The sequence below is a fragment of the Vidua chalybeata genome, chromosome 6 (genome assembly GCF_026979565.1).
Source record: "Vidua chalybeata isolate OUT-0048 chromosome 6, bVidCha1 merged haplotype, whole genome shotgun sequence".
Taxonomy (NCBI): Eukaryota; Metazoa; Chordata; class Aves; order Passeriformes; family Viduidae; genus Vidua; species Vidua chalybeata.
The window spans coordinates 55410658-55432312 of NC_071535.1; the positions used below are offsets into that span (position 1 = coordinate 55410658).

The 21655-nt window shown below is 42.6% G+C and overlaps 2 protein-coding genes across 5 annotated transcripts in view; both read right to left on the reverse strand.

Moving 5' to 3' along the window:
* On the reverse strand, positions 1-20630 carry LOC128790321 (acyl-CoA (8-3)-desaturase-like). 4 transcript variants are annotated; one of them, XM_053946959.1, is made up of 12 exons: positions 20608-20630; positions 8185-8295; positions 7577-7774; positions 6489-6590; positions 6197-6325; positions 5017-5074; positions 4581-4657; positions 4020-4117; positions 3624-3720; positions 2879-2958; positions 2644-2769; positions 1-2346 (listed from the first exon to the last, which is right to left on the reverse strand). In XM_053946959.1, the coding sequence occupies exons 1-12, from the start codon at positions 20611-20613 to the stop codon at positions 2295-2297; spliced, it is 1134 nt and encodes a 377-aa protein (XP_053802934.1). In that variant the 5' UTR covers positions 20614-20630; the 3' UTR covers positions 1-2294. The 4 variants fall into 4 exon arrangements, with proteins under 4 accessions (XP_053802934.1, XP_053802935.1, XP_053802932.1 ...); XM_053946960.1 differs by lacking the exon at positions 20608-20630 and adding an exon at positions 14448-14462; XM_053946957.1 differs by lacking the exon at positions 20608-20630 and adding an exon at positions 10944-11162.
* Positions 18471-21655, reverse strand: part of LOC128790323 (acyl-CoA (8-3)-desaturase-like) — a 9631-nt gene continuing 6446 nt past the window's right edge. Inside the window, exons 10-12 of the mRNA XM_053946962.1 lie at positions 21518-21597; positions 21000-21125; positions 18471-20793 (exon numbers count right to left, since the gene is read on the reverse strand). Of these exons, the coding sequence (XP_053802937.1) occupies positions 20742-20793; positions 21000-21125; positions 21518-21597 (258 nt within the window). The 3' untranslated portion in view covers positions 18471-20741. The remainder of the gene's footprint in view (positions 20794-20999; positions 21126-21517; positions 21598-21655) is intronic.

Here is a 21655-nt window from a genome sequence, read left to right on the forward strand (position 1 = left end):
CACTGTGAATAACCTTTATTAAAAAGATAAAGAAATTATTATCGACACAGAGCAGCCTGTTGGGACAAATAGAGACAGAAATGTTTTAATTAAAACCAGATTGAAAAAAGAATCAATAATAATGACATTCAAATAAGCAGAATTCTAATTAAACACTACAAATGATCAGCTTAATTTATGAGACTGACACCACAAAGAACCCTCGATTCAGCCTTGTATTGATTTCAGGGGGACACAGGATCAGCACAGCTTTCAAGTTTCACTGGTAAAAAAAAAGGAGGAATCCTGAATATTTTTATTACCTTCAGCAGGACAGCAATTTTAAAATGTCTTTATGTAGTACCATGAATTCCCTGCATTCATCTTAAGACAGTATTATCCCTTAAATAATTATATAATGTTTCTGCTTTAGCAAATAATTATGGATATCACCATTATAACCACCCCTGGGATTTGGGAACCCTTAATTGCTATAGGGACCAGTTAGTAGGGATTTCCAAACTACATTTTAAACACTTTTTAACAACTACTTTTTTAAACAGGACCCTTTTCAAAGACATCTGTCAGCCATTATTATGATACAACCAGAACAGTGTTATTTGTACCTGCACTTACACATAAAAATATAAATAAAAAGAAGAAACTGAGATGTTCTGAAAAAAAAAACAAAGGCAAAAATAAAAACTCCAAACTCCTTCTGCTTTGTTTGTTGGGCTTGATCTTTTGGAGATACCAGAAGAGGGGTGTTGGTGTCTGCAAATTGCAACACAAGTGAGCTGCTTTGAAATCTCCTACATCTTCCTCCTGTGGGTGATTTATCCACTGAAAGTTCTGGGTGTGAAGGCAGAGGAGAGGAACCATGTGGTCTTTGCTTTTATGGGCAAATTATCTCTTTATTTGCCACTACAGGTTCTTGCCATGAAAACCTGTCTGGTTTTGGGTCAGTGAGGTGGGTACAGTACTACATGGGTTCTGACAGTCCCATAATGGAATATATTTTACTCTAAGTGGCATTAGGAAATGTCATTGAATCATAATTGCTTTTCAAAATTAGCAAGATAAATCAGAGCTCCTTCTAAAACAGGCTTTGACTTCAATCTAAAAATCATGACCAAGAACTTTATTCATAATTCTCTCGTAAAACTAATTGTACTAAACCACCAAGAGGGAAACTTTTAGATAAAATGTAATATATATATAAAAGCAGGAGTACCCTAAATACCCTTGAAATCTGGACCTACTCCTCAGTGCTTTGTCTTCTCAGCCTGATTCAAAGATGGTCTGCACCAGAAATCCAATCTGACAGCACAGTCAGCACTCAGTTAAAACCCAGACACGTATTTACGCCCACAGATACCACAGGACATACACACTGTGTTCACACTGGTGACTGCAGGTGTCAGGAGCCCCCAGCTGATCTGCCTGCCCGTGCAATCCAGGAACAGAACCTGTTACAACTCTTAACAGTCACAGCAAGGTGACCAGAGCAATGGGGACACGCCCCAGAGGCTACCTTGCTCTTTGTACATTTATTTGATCTGTTCAAAAAAAATTTAAAAGAAATTCCCCCTTGGCCTAATGCCTCCTGACTTCCTGTACTTTTCCTACATTTTTTTTCACTGAGCCAAGAACACAAAGGAGACCTTAATACTGAAAGAGGCTTGTGAGAAAGATGGAGAGTTTTTATCAGGACTTGTAGGGACAGGATGAGGGACAACAGTTTTGAACTGACAGAGGGTGGGTGTAGATTGGATATTAGGAAGAAATTCTTTATTGTGAGGCACTGGAGCTTGTTTCCCAGGGAAGCTGTGGATGTCCCATCCCTGGAACTGTTCAAGGCCAGGCTGGACAGGGCTTGGAGCAACCTGGTCTGGTGGAAGGTGTCCCTGCCCATGACAGGCGGTGAAGCAAGATGATCTTTAAGGTCCCTTCCAACCTAAACCATTCCAGGATTCTATGACTCGGAGAAGAATTTCCTTTCAAACCTCTTCCATAAGCAAGGAGCTGGCACTTCCAATAAAGTTAAACTGGTCAAGCTGATTCAAGAGCTACTTCTCCCCAAGTTTAAAAGGCCATCTCTAAATTCTGAGATTGAGAGCAGGAAAAAACAGAGGTTCATGGTTGGGAACAAGGTAAAAATGTATCTTGAAGGCACTTTCCCATTTCATTCTTACTGAAATTAACTTTGCCCAGCTCCTGAGTTCCCATGCCTGAGGACATGCACAGGGATGATGTGTCCTGGCTCTTGGCAGCAGTTGTGTGGTGAAGGGATTCCCTTGGAGAGTTGCCAGTTTCTATCCATGCAGATATGCTTCCAGCCAGTGCTCCCCAGAATCCTTCAGGGAACTGCAGGAGCAGAAGGGAAAAAAATCACTTAGGAGGAGATAGAACTCAACTTTGTGGAAGGCCAACAGTAGTTATAGAAATGAAAGGAAAAAAATTGGATTTTAAATTGCATGGACACCTCATAGCAAAGTCTGACTGCTGTCATTGAGCTGGGAGGATTTAAAAGCTTTGAAACTTTAGAAAAGTCTAAATAACCTCTTGGTTTGATCTCTTTGTGGACATTTATTTGAAATGGCTGCCTGGGTGTCTCTCACCTGCCACCACAGAGCAAAAATTATCTTGTTAATTGATACTTACTGCAAAATATCTACAAAGGCTGTCAGCAAAGTCTTGCTTTTGTACTCAATGCCGTGCTTGTCACAGAGGCTTTTCACCAGGGGAGCCACTTTCCAGTAGTTGTGCCGAGGCATTGTGGGGAACAGGCTGCACAATGGGATGAGGGAGAGTTATTGCAAAGCTTGGCTTTCTCCCTGTTCAAAATATTCCCCTGCCTCAGATTATTCCCATTTTTTTCCCCCAGGATGATACTCACTGGTGCTCGATTTGGAAGTTCAGGTGCCCAGTGAACCAGTCATTGAACACAGACTGCTTCACGTTGCAGGTTGCGTGGAGCTGGGAGGGAAAAAACCCAAAACCCTCAGATGATTTTGATTTTCTTTACCTGCAAGTCCAACAATGGAAGCCCCAGCAATCACTGCCCACCCTAGTCTAGCATAAAAATCAAGGCAAAGTCAGGGATTACAGCCATCATTGCCCTGAGGAATTCAACACAGTCTAGACTAGCCAGGCTGAGTTTTTTATCCTTGATAAAACAGGAAACTGCTGCAAGCCCACTGGGTGGGATTATACTGCTGGAGGCAGGATAGATGTGAGCAAAGCTCTATTTACATATTCTTTTTTATCAGGCAATTTTGTCAGATTTATCTGTAGTAAACTTGCAGCCCGTAGGGTAAAAATAAAGGTATCCCACTTTGCTTCCCTTTAGTTGGCCTAAAGAGGAAATTGGCTGTTATACCATCAGTACTTTTCTATAATAGAGAGGGGAAAGGGTTGTGAAAAATATGTCAAGGCCTTTCAGTGAAAAAACAAGATTTTTTAAATCTAGATTTCCTGTTTTCCAACTAAAATTTTAAATGGTTTGAATAACTCAGAAATGTTTATTGAATGAATGGAAGGGCAAACCTCATTAACAGTTAATCTAAGAGAGTAACAATGTTGTCTTTGTTCTATAGTTTAGGCCAGCAGACCCAGCATTCCAGAGAAAAGGAGTTTCTCACCTGAGTAGACACCCAGTCTTTGTTCTTGTCATAATCAATGTCCATTGGGATGTGGTTCATCTGGGACACCCAAATAAACCAGCTACTCTCAAGGTACCTGGGCAGATAAACCCAGAAATTCTTGTCATATCTCTAATCCCATCCAAATTTAACACTAAAACACTTGGCTAAGTCTCTTCTTAAGTGAAAAAGCACTTCTGGAGTTTAAGAACTACTCAAGTTTTAGATGCAAATGTCCCTGAGCGGCCACCACCCCCCTCCCCCCGAAGTTAAACTGTTTCTTCTGGACTATTTCATTCTGAGAAAACCGTAGTTTTAGTTTTCATTTCTTTCTTTTGAAGCTCAATATTGATTACAAATATTGATTATGGGGGCTCTGAGTCTGCTCTGAGTTACCTGGACAGCCAGTAGTACACCATGAAGTTGTTAAATCCCATTAAAGGAACATACATGAGGCAGACTCGGATGTTGAAAGTCACAACCAATATCAGGTCCTAAAAAAAAAAAAAAAAAACAAACAAAAAAACCCAAAAAAACCCCCAAACAAATCAGGATGAAAATCAGTCTTTGTTGATGAAATGCCTCCACTCCATCCTCTCCCTTTTACTTGAACTGCAGCTTAAAAAATGTTCGAATATGCAAATTTCTGATTTATCAGGAGTATGCTTCATTGTGCATAAGGTGGGTGTGTCCCTCAAATATTCCTACTTAACCATCAATAACTGCAGACAACAGCCCTGCCATCACACTCTGGGTCTGGGAATTTCCTGGTAACTTTTATTTATCTGCTAAAAGGCTAAAAAGCCTCTTTTAAACCATTTTCTCTTGCTGCAGCAAGCCTAGAATCAGCCTTTTCTATCCTTTTTCTCTCTTACCCCTCAACCACCTGCCCAGTAGGAGATGAAGGTGGATACAGTGACATTTTTGGAATTTTCCAGAAAGGAAAGCAGTGCTTACCAACCACTTTTTCCTCTTGATTGCAAAGTAGATTGTTGACAGCTGGAAGAAGGGTACAAGGGCAAGTGGGGCCAGCACTGAAGGACAGAACAGAAAAAAAAAAAAAAAATGTGATTTCACTGCATCATAAAAATGATTCTTCTTTCCAGTGGAAGAAAAATTGCTGTCTTCCACTCATATTAACCTCCATGCACCCACATATTCTCTTCCTCTTTTCTTCTCATCACTTCTCCATTTCTTCCATCCCTGTATCTGTTTGATACACCCCCATCTACATCTCATAACCCAAACAGAGACTTAAGGGGCAATTCCTCCTCATAGGGACCTTCTTTAATGTGAAGGAAGCTTCCTGGAGCTCTCACTTCAATAGGAATATCTTTAAAAACACTTATTTTCTGGGGGAGGAGATGCACTCATGATTTTAGGGGATACTCACAGATGAAATACTTGTGCTGGTAATTGTAAGGCATGAACTTCTTCTTCTGCTTTCCAAGCTGAAAAATGAAAAGATAATTAAATATTCACAAAAAGCACAATTAAGTTTATTTCTTCACCTTGTAATTTTTCATCAATTGCACAAAAAGTTTCTTAACATCACCCCAAACTTTTGGAATATAATTCTTCAAAAGACAAAATAATAAGGAACTAAAGCAAACTACTTCCAGAGCTCTAGTCTGCACTGGATCAACACTGAAGCAACAAATAAACTGCATAAACAAAACCCCTGAATCCACTTTGCCTATCCATGGTGTGCCTAACTCTGATCCTGTTAAAAACCAGGAGGACATGAGAACTGATTTCCTACATTTTCACTCCATCAGACCCACTGGAGCACAGCCAACCTGCTCTGGATGCTCATGCTCCTACTGAGAGATCTTTCCCAAAATCCCTGACAAAATCCTTCCCAAATGGAGCCAGTGGTTTTCTATCAATAAGCATTTTGTATCTCCCATTGCAGGAATCTGTCTAGGACAGCAGAGCTGGAACTTTCCATGTGTCTTGGAGAGGTAAAAGAGAGAGAGGCATTATTTTAAGAGGCTGGTGTATCTCACAACAAGGCCATTTCATCACCCCACGAATAAAAGGAATTACAAGGAAAAGGCAAATGAGCCCTTGCCTATCCTGATGCTGTCAGAAACCATAATGGAAGCAGCGAGGATCTGTTCATAGTTTCTCTTTTTATGAAAGCCATAAAATTCAGGATTAGGAAATCATTTGCTGCATTTGTGTTCGGCATGCAGCAGCTCCTCCGGCCCTGAAGGATTTGGGTGCCCAAGAGCTCTGGCAGCCAGGAGGATCCAGAGGGAACATCTGACTCACTAACCCTCTCTTTATGCAAGTTGGGCTGACTCACCCCTGGAGCTGCCTTCAAGGTGCTTGCCCTTACTTAAGCACTGATTTTAAGCCTTTGCTTCTCGGGAGTCGGTGCCTCAGCATTGCAATAACACGAGACTCTCAGATCTTGGAACACTTCAGGAATTATCATAAAATCCTAGAATAGTCTGGATTGGAAGGGGACCTTAAAAACCACTTTGTTTCAAGGCACAATCTTGGTTGTCATTATTATATATTAGATACATATCTAGCTTTCTGTCACCAAATCTGCTTTTGCAGACCTCCATGGAGAGGGTCTTTCCCAGGCTGAAGAGCAGAGGGTGCATGTTGAGGTCGGGGTCCTTGCGGAAGCAGTTGGGCTTGGCGTGGTGCTGGTTGTGCAGGTGGTTCCACCAGCTGGCAGGCAGCCCCTGCATGGGGAAAAGGGCGACACCAGGGATTCAAACTGGAGCAATATCAAGGATCCCATCTCTATTTTCTGCAATTCCCTCACAGGAGACCTTGCCTGGATTTAGGGACACTCCCATCCATTGCTTAGTCCCGATCAGCCCCAGAGAACATTCCCACCACTACCTTCAGCATGCTTATCACCACGATCTGCAGGAGATGATTCCACCTGGGCTTCCTGAAGACAGAGCAATGCCCCAGATCATGCTGGAACCAGCCCATCTGGATCTGGGAGACAAAAAGATCACTGAGGAAAGGGAACTGATTTATTGCAATAACTTGCCTTGTGAGTCTCTGTAACTTCATAGTGTGAGTTTCATCCTCCTTCTGATGTGTCAAGAGAAACTCACAGGGCTGGGAACTTCCATCCAGGCCACTGTCCACTAGAGTTGCTCAATTCCAGATATTAATTTCATCTGGAATATAGGGAAAGCAGTGAAGCATCACTGCAATTAACTTCACTGTCACAGCATGGAATTTTGTTGCTACATCATGAATAATTAATTTCCAAGTAACCAGCCACAGCAAGTCTGTGGCTTCACTGCATTCCATATTTCCATGGAAATACAAGACTGCTCTTTGAGGGATATCTGCCTTAGCAGATATTAGGCAATTAAAACAGATTAATTAAATAAATTAGCTCATTTGCACCTGCTCCAGGGGGATCTGAGCAAACTTAAGCATTCAGTGCTAATAAGAAAATCTTAATTTTCCTCCCTCTGCCACACCCTTCAATTTCTCCCATCTAAGTGCTACAAATCCCTATTCCCTCCTTCCCTACACCCACGCTGAAATGGATCCTTTGCTTATATGGCTGAATTTACTAATCCAGCAGAAAACTATTCAGGGCTAGAAGGGACTCATAAAGGACCCAAAAAATACCAGAGCCATCTGAGAGAAGAAACAGAGAGCCAAAAATGCAAGTGAGAATGAAATATTCCTTCTTTTTCCTGCAGTAAGTGATTAAATCAGCTCGTCCCATCTTGTGAAAGAGCCAGTTCCACAAGAACCCCACCATCCCGAGGGAGCAGCCTGTCAGCAAAATGAGATCAGCTGCAGGCAACAAAAATTGTGACGTAGAACGTGCTTGTCATCTTCAGCCAGATAATGGGATCTAAGGAGAGGCAATGCCTGGGATGGGAGCATTCCATTAACCCTCCCCACCTGGAAGAGCCAAGGGTGTCTGCAGCATTGAGCACCCGTCAGCAGTTTACCTGGGCAGTGGTGAAGAACACCATGCCAGTCAGGAAAGGCACCAGGGATATGCCAAAGTACCAGACCACGAGCCAGGATGCAGCATCCAGCACCAGGAGGTGAAGGAAAATCAGGAAGAAGAAGAAGTAATTGGGCCTCAGAAGTCCCATCTTCTCAATGGTGCAGCGCAGCTCACGAAAATCCTCCAAGAGGGATTTCTTAGGGTAAAGAAAAGGGAATTCTGTGGGTAACGTGAATATTAGTGCACTATTTACTTTGAAAATGTCATAGAGCAAAGCCAGCCAGGAGCCCCAAAACAGCCACAGAAGTTGGAGGAGATGTTCTGTGAGTAGGGGCTCTGTGCCAAAACAAGCATGAAGTCAACAGCTTTTGCTTTGATTCTGAGACATCCCATCGAGGAGAACAGAGCAGGATTTGGGGCTCTGGAGCTCATTCCTTGCTCCCAGGGGTGGATTTAGTGATGCTGGGACAGTCACGTTTCCATGCCTGCCCATCACCACCCAGAGCATCAGGCGTGCTCCCTCAGAGGCGATTCCTGCTACCTCTCCTGTTCTCCTTCCATGCTGAACCCCAAGCCATTCCCACCACTGGAATCTAGGGCACTCACCTTTTTATTAGACTCAAAGCTGGGTTGATCAGGTGCCAGCTCCCCAATCAGCAGAGATTTCAGGTACTTTTTCACCAGAGACTTGTCGTTGTGGAATGCCACAAAGGCATCCTGAGGAACACAAAGGGAGGGAGTGAGAGAGAGCACGTGAACGAACACCAGAGCTGAGCCTCTCATTCCTCAGGTCTGGATTATAACACAAAATCCTGCTCCCCTTGTCCATTTTTGTCTCTCCTGTCACTCTTTCCCATTTACTGGAGCTTGGCCCAAGGAAGCTGGAGGAGTTTCAAGCACCCAGATTTCATAAATGCCTCTGGGTGAGGCTGGTAATAAACATGAAAGGGTTTGATGAAAAACCCTTTGCAGAGGGAAACCTGTTCCTTCATCTGCTTGCTTCAGCACAGTCTGTCCCTAGAAGGCTCCAGCCAGCAGCCCTGCCCTATGGATGGGACCCAAGAGCAGGGAATGAGGTGTGTCTCTGCCATGCTTGGGATGAGACTTTGAAATCCTGTCTGTGCAACACTAAGGCCATACAAAATAGATGCTGAAGCCTCATATTCAGCAGCACAAACTGGGTGTCTCTTACAGTTCCCTCCCAATTTCCAGAACAAGTTGATGTTTTGGGGACGTGGGAACACAAATGACAGAAAAGTGCCTGTCCAAGAACCATTTCAAATTACAGTTTCTAATCAAATATAAACAATGGAAAAATGATGAGATTCCAGATAAATCAAAACTCTTCTTTAGTTTGTGTCCTCAGTGGATTTTCCAGAAGAAAGGTAAAGAGGTTGGCCATACCCTTTTTTCTTCCATAAAGAGCAGATAGAACAAAATCCTCATTTTGAACAGTCTGGTTTTGCTGATTTTGGCTCTGAAAATCAGCAGGGATGAGCACAACCCAAATATTCTGCACGAGTTTGGTCAGGATCAAAACCCTGGAAGAGGACAGAGGACTTCCTTGGAGCCTCTTGGCTGGAGACAGTCTCTCTCTGAGTACTGTAGTCTAGAAAAAGCCAGAACGGGGTGACTTTTTGGACATTTGAGCTTTTCTACAGACATCTAGTGACCCTTTGTCACAGTGACAAATGAACAACTCTGCCCAGACCAAGAGGACTGGGGAAACCTTTCCATCACAATTTTGTGCCTGTCATCCTCCAGGTGAGGATTTTATATTTTTATATTTATATTTTATTTATACATTTTTATATCCCTCCATCCTGCCAGGAATTCTGATTTAATTCATAAGTATCTGTACAGCAGTTTGGAAACAGGAACCAGAATCCTTTCAAGCAGAAACTCCTATCCATGAGATCAGTATCACAGATTCTTATCACTGAAAGCCTCTCAGTCCTGTCTGTTCCTCCTCCCTGGTCTTAGGCCCTGATTAGCATCTTACTAACTTTAAGATTAACATTAGAGATTAACAGAACTATCACCTACAAGGTACATAACTCACAACATTTGACATCAATTAAATGCTCTGTAATGGTCTTGCCTTGTATTTTCAAAACAATTCCCACAGAGGAAGAAAATTCTCACTATGTATAGACTATTAGGAGTTCTAGAGCAGGCAAGAGTTGTTGGGAAAAAAAATCCTGGATCCTGGTTTTAGGTAAAGTCCTGCACCAGTAATTTTTTGAGACACCTTCCAGTCCTGCTTTTGTATGTGGATTTCTTAGAATGTATGAACAAGCAGCACTTTAAAAGCAAAAAAAGTGATTAGGATTAGCAAAGGCAAGACACGAAGTGTTGTTAGGATGCAACACAAATCCCCACTGAACCCACGATTTTGGCTACTGGTTGTGGTCCTGTCTTCAAAGGGATATAGTACACCTAGAGGTTTGAAAATAACTTTAAGATCAAGTAAAATCAGATTAACTTTAAGATCAAGTAAAATCAGATTGCAATTATTGCTACAATAAAAGAAGTAAGATCAAAGGTCATTTTTTAAACACATTCACTGCGCGGTTAAAGCCCCTGGGAGTCTATAAATACAATGATGTAAATTGCAGTCCTTGCAGGAGCTGGGAGGAAATAGCTTGGGGACAAATCATTCCATGCATTCTGCATTCCTTGACTCCTTCTGTAAAAGTCCAGTGGCAGAAAGTGCAGGAGATAGCACTAGGATCTCTGGGCTGGCCTATGCTCTGAAGGTCAGTGAACCTGGGAGAAACCAAACAGGACTCAAACCTCTCCTTTTGCTTCCTCTGAGATCACCAGGTATTTTTCTGCCCCAGGGTGCAAGGGATGAAATGTGAAAAGTAACTGATCTGGTCCATTTTGGGCTGGGAATTAGAAGTGCCATCCCATTCTGCACGCTGAAACCTGAGGAATCAAGACAGGCTAAGCAACTTTCTTCAAGTCAGAAAGTCTTGTCGTGACAAGAATTAAATCTCCCACATCACAAGTTTATGCTCATGTTTCCAATTCTCAGATTTCTGCCTATTCAGAAATTCAGTGTCTCCTTTCAGCATAATCTGGGAGATCTGCTTAGAAGTATTTGTTCCTGCCAAAAAGCACCAAATGATTTTAGATAAATCCTCTAGATCAAAGATTTTTGCAGGAATCCCTGGAAGATCTGTGATCAAATATATGTGTAGGACTTTTCCTTATGTCCTGCAGCCCAAGGTCATCATGCTGCTTTCTCAGTCCGCTCTCTGACCAAGCACAGTGATGACCACCACCAGACAGGATTCCCCACCACGTCCTCCTTCCCTGCCACTGGAACCACCTTCCTCTGCCGCTTTCCCAGCTCTTACCGTGGCATCCTGCCCGGCATAGTGGCTGATAACCCGGCTGCCCCCGGGATGGCTCTTGGAAAACTGGCTGACATCATAAACCTTCCTGTCAACCACCAGCCACTGCTCCCGGCCTTGCCCGCGGCCGTTGTGGATCCTGATCTCTTCCCAAGTGAAAAGCTGTGGAAGGGCCAGAACAGGGCCTGTCCCCTTCTCGCTGGGGCCAGTCTGTGGAGCCATCCGTGCTGGGACTCTCCAGTGGCAGCTCCGTGTCCAGGCTGAGGGCGGCCCATCCTGGCCTGCCCGTTATACAGCCCCACTCCAAGCCACTCCCTGCGCTTCCAAGGGCTGGTTGGCTCTCCTCGCCCAAACACACCCATCCCAAGTTCCCTCCTCTTCCAGACGCTTGGACACACCCGTGAGGAAAAGCCCTGTTCCTTCTTGTCCTTTCTGAGCTGCCTTTGCAAGGTCTGACTGCTTCACTGAACACAAGCAGGAATAAAGACAGAAATTTGGGAAGACCACCTGTTACCTCTAAATGGCCTCATCACCACCCAAATCCTTCAGGTTGTTCTTGGCCTTTGAAATTTTTTTGACTCTTGCATTCTGAATTAATGTGCCTTTCTCAACTAAATAATTGATTAAAATAGCACCAGATCAGAGTAAAGAAAGAACACATTAAGAAAACATTCTTTATTTCCAGTTAATTTGGCTTCTATATTGATAATACTTTGCATACACTTGGTTTCAGAATTTCCTGTATGTTCCTGAGGCCATGCAACCACCTAATTGTTCAAGTAATTCATTAATGAGTCTAGAATATTAAAATATTTTGTAGTAATAGCAGTAGTAAAATTTGTGATAAAAATAACAACAACAACAACAATAATAATAACAACGATAATAATAGCAGTAACTGTTAACACCAACTTTGGCTATAAATTCAGAAACCTATGCTTAAAGGCAATGTTGACATAACTAACTTTACTTAAACACTACTCCTGCAGAAACCAAGTCTATGCATCTCTGATATAGTGAAGGTCTCCTGTGCAATAAAGAGGTAAAGAGTTCTCAGCTATAATAAAATGCAGTGACAAGGCAATGCCAAGTTTCCTATGAACTCGCATCTATTTTGAAAAAAAAATTAAGCAATGTAAATTAAATATTGCCCTACTTGAGATCTAGCAGTGTCTTAATCTTGGTTGGGATTTTTTAAATACAAAATTCTAAGCCTTGGGTGCTTTTGAGGAAGGTACAAGCAGCAGGCAGACGTGGTACAGTCTGGGGTGGTAGAGATGGGGTATTTCCATCATACCCCTTTGTAATGCAATACTGAGTTAAATCCTGACTTTCCCCCCTTGCTTCAAATGTTCTATTTATGTTTCTGAATTTCTTAGGTCTATAACTCCAGATGTGGCCTGCAGCGATGACCAGTCGCTGCCTGAACCTGGGCAGCTGCAGGTCTCAACTGTCTCTCATGACAATGAGCTACCCAGACAATTCATACTCTGGGATTCCAAGAAAACTGTGGAGCTCCCAGTGTGAACTCCCAGTTCTGAGAAAACACTCAGGTGAAGCTGCAGACTTCAGGACAGAAAGATAAAGAAAGATAAAGGTAGATAAAAAAGCCAAACTACTTTCTTGACCAAGGCACCTCAGCAGAGTGAGGCATTTTCCCTGTCTCCCAAGCACAGAATGGGCAGTTTTTTGGCTGACGTGGAACTCTAAATGATGCAATTCTAATTCTTCAAATCATGTAGCATCATGCAAATTATTCAGTCAAGCCCCAAACTGCCATTTAAAAGTACCTGACATGTGGCAATTTGTGAACCACCCAAAGTAGAAGAGAAATGTGACTGCTGCTATTCATTAAAAGACAGTGATAAAAGAATGGGAGGAATAATTTCTACTCTGCTGTCACATTGTATTTTGTAACTCTTTATCTTGCTCTAAATAAAAGCCGAGAGTGTCCACGCTAATGATGTGTTCATGATCTATGTACATGTACAGAGTCTTACCTAAATCAATATTCAGTACTTGAGGTGGTGGCAATAAAATATGCAACAGTTTGCGCAATTTCCTGCAGATGTGGGGTTTTGTGCACATGTGAAAATATCAAGTTACTCCATAGCTGGCTGAAAGTACAAAAAACCCTTCCCATGGCCCTATATTCAGACTTGTACATGTAGCAGCTACTTGAAAAGGAGGAGATAAAAATGTGGGGTTTGGTTTTGGTCTACGAGGAGACGCAGGATAAAGAGCCAGGAATGTACTGGAGTGAACAAATATGGGATGTCTCTGTCTATACCCACAGTCAGTAGCTGTGACTTTCACTGTTAACACTGTGGGTGCCAGCATCCAGCAAACTGGTGGAATTAAGTTTGGGAACTCTAAGATGATTGTCCTTTGTATTAACAGTGTGCATCAATATTTATTGTCCGACTTTATTTAGCGTCAGATCCCATCCAGAGGGGCCTGTAACGCCCACTGATATTCTGTTCAATTAAAATCCCTTTCCAATGTGAAAGCAGAAGCTGCCTCTGTCTATATTATCCAGGTTACCAAACTGATTTCAAAAGCTCAGATAGCGAAAGGCACGGTCCTGCTCACCCAGAGAAACTATTGAGAAACCTGTTAGAGTGAATTTACACCACACTCGGTGTTCTGCAACCACTGCCCACACACCTGCCAAAAAGCGTGTCCTGCGTTCCCGGGAGCTGGTACACGGGCACAGGGCTGCTCCACAGCCCTGCTCCCATGACTCAGAGCCTCCTTGCACAGGCTCTTGACACAGTTTCCCAGATTTCCAGAAGGACACTACATGACTGCTCATCTAGCAGTTGCTGCCTCGGCCCTTTTCTCATCTGTCACATAAATGTTTGCAGCTTACACTTAATACACTGGAGATAAATGGTCCAGAAATAAATCTGGTACTGAGATACCCCAGAACGTTTGGAAGTGGTTGATGATCTTAGAGGTTTTTCCAGTATTAATGATCCTGTGATCTAGTTTCTAAGAAAATCTTCTTTTCTGGAGAGGATCTTTAGGTTCTGAGTAATATTGTCTTACTTTTTTATAGGGTTTTCATGGAGCCTGGCAAGTGGGAACACCTCCCAAGTGGGGCTCCTGGGCAAAACTGAGTGGAGAATCTCTACTTTATGAAGTGTAGAGCCTCACCAGAGTTGTTAGATAGAACACAGACAGTTGTGGGTTGAACAGGTCTCCAGAATTAGGTGTTAACAGTGGAGAAAGCTGGAAAGTACAGTACATTTCCCTCTGGAAGCAGAGCTGAGTCTCTCTGCCCTGTCCTGGCTGCTCTGGAGCCATGGAACAGCATCTTTGATCAAAGCAGAGATGATCTGAAATGTCTCTGCATCAGGAGGCAGGTACCACCTAATTTATATAACATAACTTTACTTTGAAGAATTTGTCCTCAAGGGACTCTGGAATGGAGCTCACAGGATACTGAGCCCTTTGTGGAGGGTTCAGGAAGGCTCTGCCCTACAGTGGCTCCAAGGAAATTACCTGCATCCATCCAGTCAGAACACACATTCCTGTGTACAGAGGCTGTTTTTCTTCCTGGATTTCATGCACTCTCCTTCAAGATTCCCTCTTCTGTGACTATGATGTGCCTCTTCCCAAACAGAGCCAGGAAACAGAAATAATTAACATTATTTTATCTCCAGAACAAAACTTAATGGGGATTCCATAATTCAGGAAAAGGCTGCATTCAGAAGGATCTTTGCAATCTTTTCAAGCAATAAAAAACTTTTGCAGTTTGCAAAATTTTGTTTTGGAAAGGAAAAAAGAATCTAGTAATTTACTGCTTTTGATAAAAACATTATAAGGCACCATGTCAGTCAGGAGGAGAAAAGGACCGGGTTTTCCCTTTTTTAGTATATTCTGGGTTGATGAAATACCACCCTGCATCTTGGATGGAGCTACTTACCAGGAATACCACGTCCCATGAAATGGAAAGAGAAACCTAAAGCAAAACCAAGGGGTTTTTTTATACACAGAGTCAAGTTTGCAATGGAGACCCTGCCTTGGGGGTTTCATTTGCTCAGATATTTAAAATTTTTATTAATTTTGTTTCATTCCTTAGTCCAGATATCAATAGTAAATTAACACAGGGTTTTTTTCTCTGTGAAAACCATCTTCACATCCTTTGCAAAAGAGCTAAAAAACCACCTGTGAAAGCCACGCTTTCCCTCCCAGCTTTTGGTTGCATTTTATGAGTAAACAATAAAACCCCAAGATGTTAATTAGAATGAGGGCTAAAATTAGGCTCTGTAATAAGCCCTGTGAACCTTCTCATTTAAATCTCCCCACAGAACAATAAATGACATTAAAGCACATATTATATACATTTTTTTTTGCAATTCATATAAAATAAACCCTTTGCACCCTTCAGCTTCATGAAATTCAGAATCCCAGGGTCTGTTTTGTGGCTTTAAGATCTAAATTAAGCTGATCCAAAGTAACAAATTCTGTAGTTCTCCCAAGTGCTCTATATTGTTACAAAGAATAAGACACAATATGATCCAAGTCAAAATTGTTAAATGCCTGTAACAAATCCATTCTGTTTTCTCACTGTTGCATATTTGGGGTTGGGTTTTTTCTTCAGACCAGGAAGCATTTTTGTTGTGTTTTCTGTGCCCAGTGCAGGGCACCCACTACTTACAAACTTCTGAATGTTCTGGCTACCTGAAATTGGGCATCCACAGAAGAGAAACTCCACAAAAGGTGCCCATGCTCGAAAGTTTGTTTTAATATGTGGTTTGTGCAACCATAATTAGGAACAAAGTGGCCTAAGCCAGGATTAAAACACCCATGCTGGTTCCATGGCGTCCTTCCTCTGTCTGGCCTTCCTGTGGGCCTCAGGCCTCCTTCCAACCTCTGAAATAAACGTGGCACAGCCAATATTTGGCCATAATTCCTTCCCTGGACTTCACCATCTGCCTCTGTCTTTCCTCAGCCACATATTTTGGGGTGTATTCTTAGGGCAATGTAAATATTTTGCCTCAGAGATGTCCCTCATCCTTCAACTTCTACATCCTACCCTGCCTGCCAAGGGGACCACTCATAGTTTGCATATTTTGCTACTTCTCTTGCAAAATTTAATTTTCCTTTGACACTTTAGCAGTTACTAAATTGCTGAAGTTTCTACAAGTAGCAACTCCTACTTGTAGTTCCATGACCTTTTCATATTCTTTCTATTCCCAATCTGCCTCACAGGTTGTCCCTCATCGCTCAAAAATGCTCTCATGAGTTTGTTTCTCCCCTCATTGCTAGGGAGCTAAGTCCCATAATTTTATCCTTACTCCTTTATTTAGGCAACTTTGGAATATTTGCTGAAGATAGAAATACCTGTGGCTTTCTAGTCTCACATGTTTCTGATCTTTCTTTTGGGTGAGGGGAGAAGAGGGAACAAAACAAAGAAAATGTCAAAACCTGAGCTCATTGCAGATCTCCACTCACCTTTTATTTTACTTGGGCAACACCCAGCATTTCTTACCTCACCTTGTTTCTTTTTCCTAACCGGCTGGGAGATGATCCTGGAAAGGAATTCAGGCTCATTTGTTGGAACATTGGCACCCCTTCTTGCCAGAAGAAGTTATCATTCTATCTTGGTCTGCAGCTAAATGATGGGTTAGTGCTCATCTGAAAAGGTCTATTATGCAGGAGGCAACCTAATTAGGATAATACTGCCCACAGGCCTGCCCTGATCTCTTCCTGAGTCAAAGCAAACATTATACAAGGAATTATCATCTATAAAATTGAGTTATTCTTGGATTTTTATATTACCCTTAGAGGACAATCTAGCACTGCTTCTGCTAATTGGGCTAATTAACCTTGGTACTAAGATTTGCACTTACACTGTATCTTGAACTGGTATTGATCCACACTTCAGCTGCTGAATATTTTTTTATTACTGACAGATTGAAGTATTCTCTGCTGTAAAATTTCTCATTTTCTGATCAAGTCACTGATTCTTCTTTTATTTTGCTCAGGGAACGCCGACAATTTTATTCTCTCACAAAAAAAAAAAAAAAAAAAAAAAATTTAAAAAAATAAAAAAAAAAAATCAGCAGACTGATAAGAACTTAAATGATGAGCTGCAAAAATCAAAAAGCCAGGCTGGTTCTTGGGAGCAAAGCCAAGGGAGATTACTATGGATCAATCAGACCTTTGGAAATATTGCCTAAGGGACACCATCATAACCAGCATTTCATATAAGCTGTCATGGGTGTATAATTTCTTGCTGCTGTTTCAAAACTATTCTTGGTGGAAATTCCTCCCCATTTTCTGAACGTTTAATACCAGTCCCTGCAGGAGATGCAAATCCCAGAGAAATCTCTTCCAGTGTAATCCTCTACCTTTCCCACCCATGAGCAGTGTTGCATTACTGCACTTGTCCTCTACACCTGACTTGTTAGGAAATCTCTCTATATTCCTTGTAAAAGAACCTTGGGAAGCAGCAAATCCTCCCATTTATGAGCAACTCAGCTGCATTCATCATCTGTCCTGGGGAATCTACAATCAGCTTGACTTCCCCTACTTTTCTAAAGATGGGGAAAATTCTATAAACCCTAACCATCCTCCTCTTCAGGAATCTGGGATAATGGATGCAAACACATACACAAGTTGGGCAAGGACTGCAAATCTGCACCATTAACAAGTCCAGATGAGTGGGTGTTGGCAAGTGGAAAACTACAGCATTTTCCTCTTTCAGTTGCCCCATCACCCTTAACTGTACAAACATCACACTGATATTTTTATAATTCCAGTTGCTCCATTGCTGAAGAGGTTCCTCCCTGATTTGGAAAAAGTGATTTATTCCAGGTTGGAGCCACCTCTTTGTCCAGTGATATTCCACTTAACTGGATAATCTTCAAAGCCTTATGAACTCCTGACATCTTCAGGAACAATATCTTCTCCCTGCCATGAGCAGGGACACCTTCCACTATCTCAGGTTGCTCCAAGCCCCGTCCAACCCTGCCTTGCACACTTCCAGGAATCCAGGGACAGCCACAGCTTCCCGGGGCAACCTGTGCCAGGGCCTCACCACCCTCACAGGGAAGAATTTCTCCCCAATATCCCATCTAAACCTCCCTTCTTTCAGTTTGAAGCAATTCCCCCTTGTCCTGTCACTCTATGCCCTTGCCAGGCCTCTCTCATGATCTGATCTTTCTCTTCTGGTCCTCTGGGATGTCCTCCCCTTCTGATGTCTGACTGCCACCCTGTGGCTATTCCACAATGTTCAGGTTCCATTTTTAAGGCCAAAAGGTTTCCACTAGGTGGCAAAGTTGGGGCTGGTGTTCTTCCAAGGTCGTGTAATTCAGTGTATTTCTCAAGCCTGGAAAACTTCCAGGAAACTCAGCACATTCATATCTGGGTATGCTGAGTCAGCTCCCCTTTCAGTGTTCCCTTCAGGATTGTGAATCTGCTCATCTATGTTATTTTTCCTGGTTATCCAGGCATTTGGTTTATTGTATGGTGGATGTTCCCTCCTTACTGTGGCAGAGAAAACACAGGAGAAACATGTTCTGGAGAAAGAGGTTTATGAAGTTCTCTCTCTGTAGCTGTGGACAGCCGTTTGTTCCACCTTTTACAGAATGAAGACTCTTGCACAGATGTATTTTACTCTGATGACAGCACAAATTGGTAAGATAAGGAATTTTATTAATAGACTTTCCTCCATCCACAGTTGTAATACGAGGGAAAGAAATGGATCAGGAAAAAAACAAGGTAAAACAATAACTAAGGCCCACTTCCTTTATGGTCTTAATCAACAGGTATTTGATTGTATGATGTATTGTTATTATATAACAATATATTATTATATTATAACAATAACAATATTATATATATATTATATATGTATGATTGTATTATTATTCCCATTACAATTTTATCCTGTGCTTAACAACACTCTTGGCCTGAGAAGATCTATTTCTTCCATTCCATCAACACCTCATCCTCATTTTGGATGTTGATTGGGAAAAAATTCCTCAAAATCAACCTATCCCTTCTGGATTCTAATCCACCAGTCCCTGGGGGACCAGGATGATGTATCATCTTCCTCAGTGATGTGTCAGGTGCTACATCCTGGTTTGGCATCTGTAACATTGGGGCAGTAAATTAAGAGGCCCCAGGAAAGGCAGTAAGACTATTCAGTAAATCCTACAGGATTGGTGTGTGTTTGGAAGGCACATCATCCAAGAGAGGGAGACCAGCAATGTTTTGGCTGAGGTGTGCCTGTGGAGATGCAGCTGAATGAAAAGTTAATCACTTTTAAACAGCAGTCTGACCCCCACCACTTTTTTAACTTCCTTAGATTTATCTGCTGCTCAGGCAGGAATGCCTCACTCTCCATGGGCCAGGAGGAAGGAATTCTCTCCTTTTAACAAATCACCCAGAGGTCCAAAAAAGCCCAAAGCTTCAGGCAATCACAGAGTGATTATGATCACCCTTCACACAGAATCATTGTAGAACAGTTTGGGTTGGAAGGGACCTTAAAGCTCAACTCATTCCATCCCCTGCCATGGTTTATTGTATTCCACTAAACCAGGCTGCTCCAAGCCTTGTCTAGCCTGGTCTGGAATGCTTTTGCTTCCTTAGTCACTCTTGTAGGGATCCTGTGTATGGATGGGACAGGTTTCTCTCTCTTCTGACTCAGTAATGGCTTCATAGCACTCCAAATTCTGGCAGGGAGGAAATCCCTTGCAGATCCCCCACAGAATGTCACCAGTGGCCAAATAACCCAGAGGCTTCCAGAGATGTGGAGGGCAGCATTCCCACAGAATATGGCATATGAGAAATGTCGCCCTGATTTTTTAAGATTTTCTAAAGCCTTCTGAGTTTACATTTTTGTAGAAAACTTTCTTCTCACACAACTTTCTGCAAACAACCTATTATTTTACATTCCTTCATAGAAGCAGAGAAATTTAATGTACTAGTAGTTTGTCCGGTGTCGTTGGAGAGGTGACACGTTCACCCTCCAATCCACTGGCACCTTTTGAAAACTATAGATGTTGGAGTCAAAGGAAATAAATTAATCTCTTCATCATAACCACAGCTGTGGTGTGTCGTTTTTCCTTGTGTCCTCTAGTGACAGAAAAACTTCCACTTTCCTGTTTCCTCTATTAGGGCTCTAACTAGATCCTATTCCTAGAGAACTGCTGCCTGTGCCTCCCCACCCCACCCACATATGTACAAATTGGTCTGGGAGCTCCCTATTACAAACAGGGATTTGAAAATACTGAACCTATCCAATTCCCCAGAGCTTACACATTTCCCTGATTCCCACATTGCTTGATTTCATGCTGTCTCAGCTTTCTTACTACACTCACAATGAGAGCCACCCCAAAAAGCCTATGTTAGATAAGAAGTTTCCCTCCTATATACTCAGCAAATGAAGGATCAGCAGATAGAAAGGAATCTGTTCCCAGTCCCAAAGCTGCACCCAGCTTCGTGGGACACAACCTCCTCCATCCAGCTTCTCCCCAGAACTCAGCACCAGAGAAGAGGAATGAAAGAAGCACAAGAAAAAATTAAGAGCTCATATTACATAAAAAAAAAAAAAAATCCCAAAACAAAAAAAAAAAAAAAACCCAAAAAAACAAAAACAAACAAACAAACAAACAAAAAAAAAAAAAAAAGGAAAAATCATATTAATTACATTCATCCATGGAATTAAGCAGCACCACCTCCCCAAATCTGGCTTAGTCAGCTCTCCTCAGTGCAAGATCTTCAGGGTGACCACCACAGGAGGCAGCAAAGCTGGGGAACTCCTCTGCAGGAATCTACTACTGCTTACTTATGTAGATAAGCATCGAGCCAGAGCTCCCCTGAATCTTTCAAAGAGCTGCCAAGAGAGAAAGAAGGGAATGAACACCATGTTCCATCCAGAGCCTCCTGGGGAGAATTCTACAGATGAAGTAAAGGAGATCATGAATTGATTTGGGTCAGAAGGGACCTTTAGAGGCTGCCCCTCCCTGTCCATGTCCCTCCCCTTTTCACTGCACAGCACTGACAACCCTTGACTTGGGAACACAGCGGGTCAATACTCACTGCACGATGTCTGCGAAGGCTGTGAGCAGAGGCTTGCACTGGTACTCAATGCCATGCTTGGCACACAGGGACTTCACCAGAGGGGCCACCTTCCAGTAGTTGTGCCGTGGCATTGTAGGGAAAAGGCTGTGGGAAAGGAGGTGCTGATTCAATGGCATCCCTGGCCACCATATGGAATCCTGGCCCCGCTGCCGTGCCTAATTCTGGAAGTGCCCCGAGCTTCCCTTGTGCCAAAGCCATGGGTGCTCTGCAATGGTCCCTCTTGTGTCCCTTCAGTGCCTGTGCTGGGAATTCTCCCCTCTGTGCCACGCAGCTTAGATCTGAAGTGGTGCTGGTGCTCACTGGTGCTCCAGAAATTTTCTTTTCAGAGTTCCTGTTCCGCCCCCACACAAAGAGCACAAAATTAACCCACGTTATCTTTTGTTCCTGAATCAGCTGATAGAGGGACCTTGGAGGCTCTTCAGCCCTGGTGTATCTAGTACTCCTTGGAACTATTCCCAACCCCTGTTTCCACTCACTGGTGCTCGATCTGGAAGTTCAGGTGGCCACTGAACCAGTCATTGAACAAGGACTGATGAACGTTGCAGGTTGCCTGGAGCTGAAAGAAAAAAAAAATAAAAAGTCCTGTTTTAATTCTTATTTTAGCAATGCCCCAT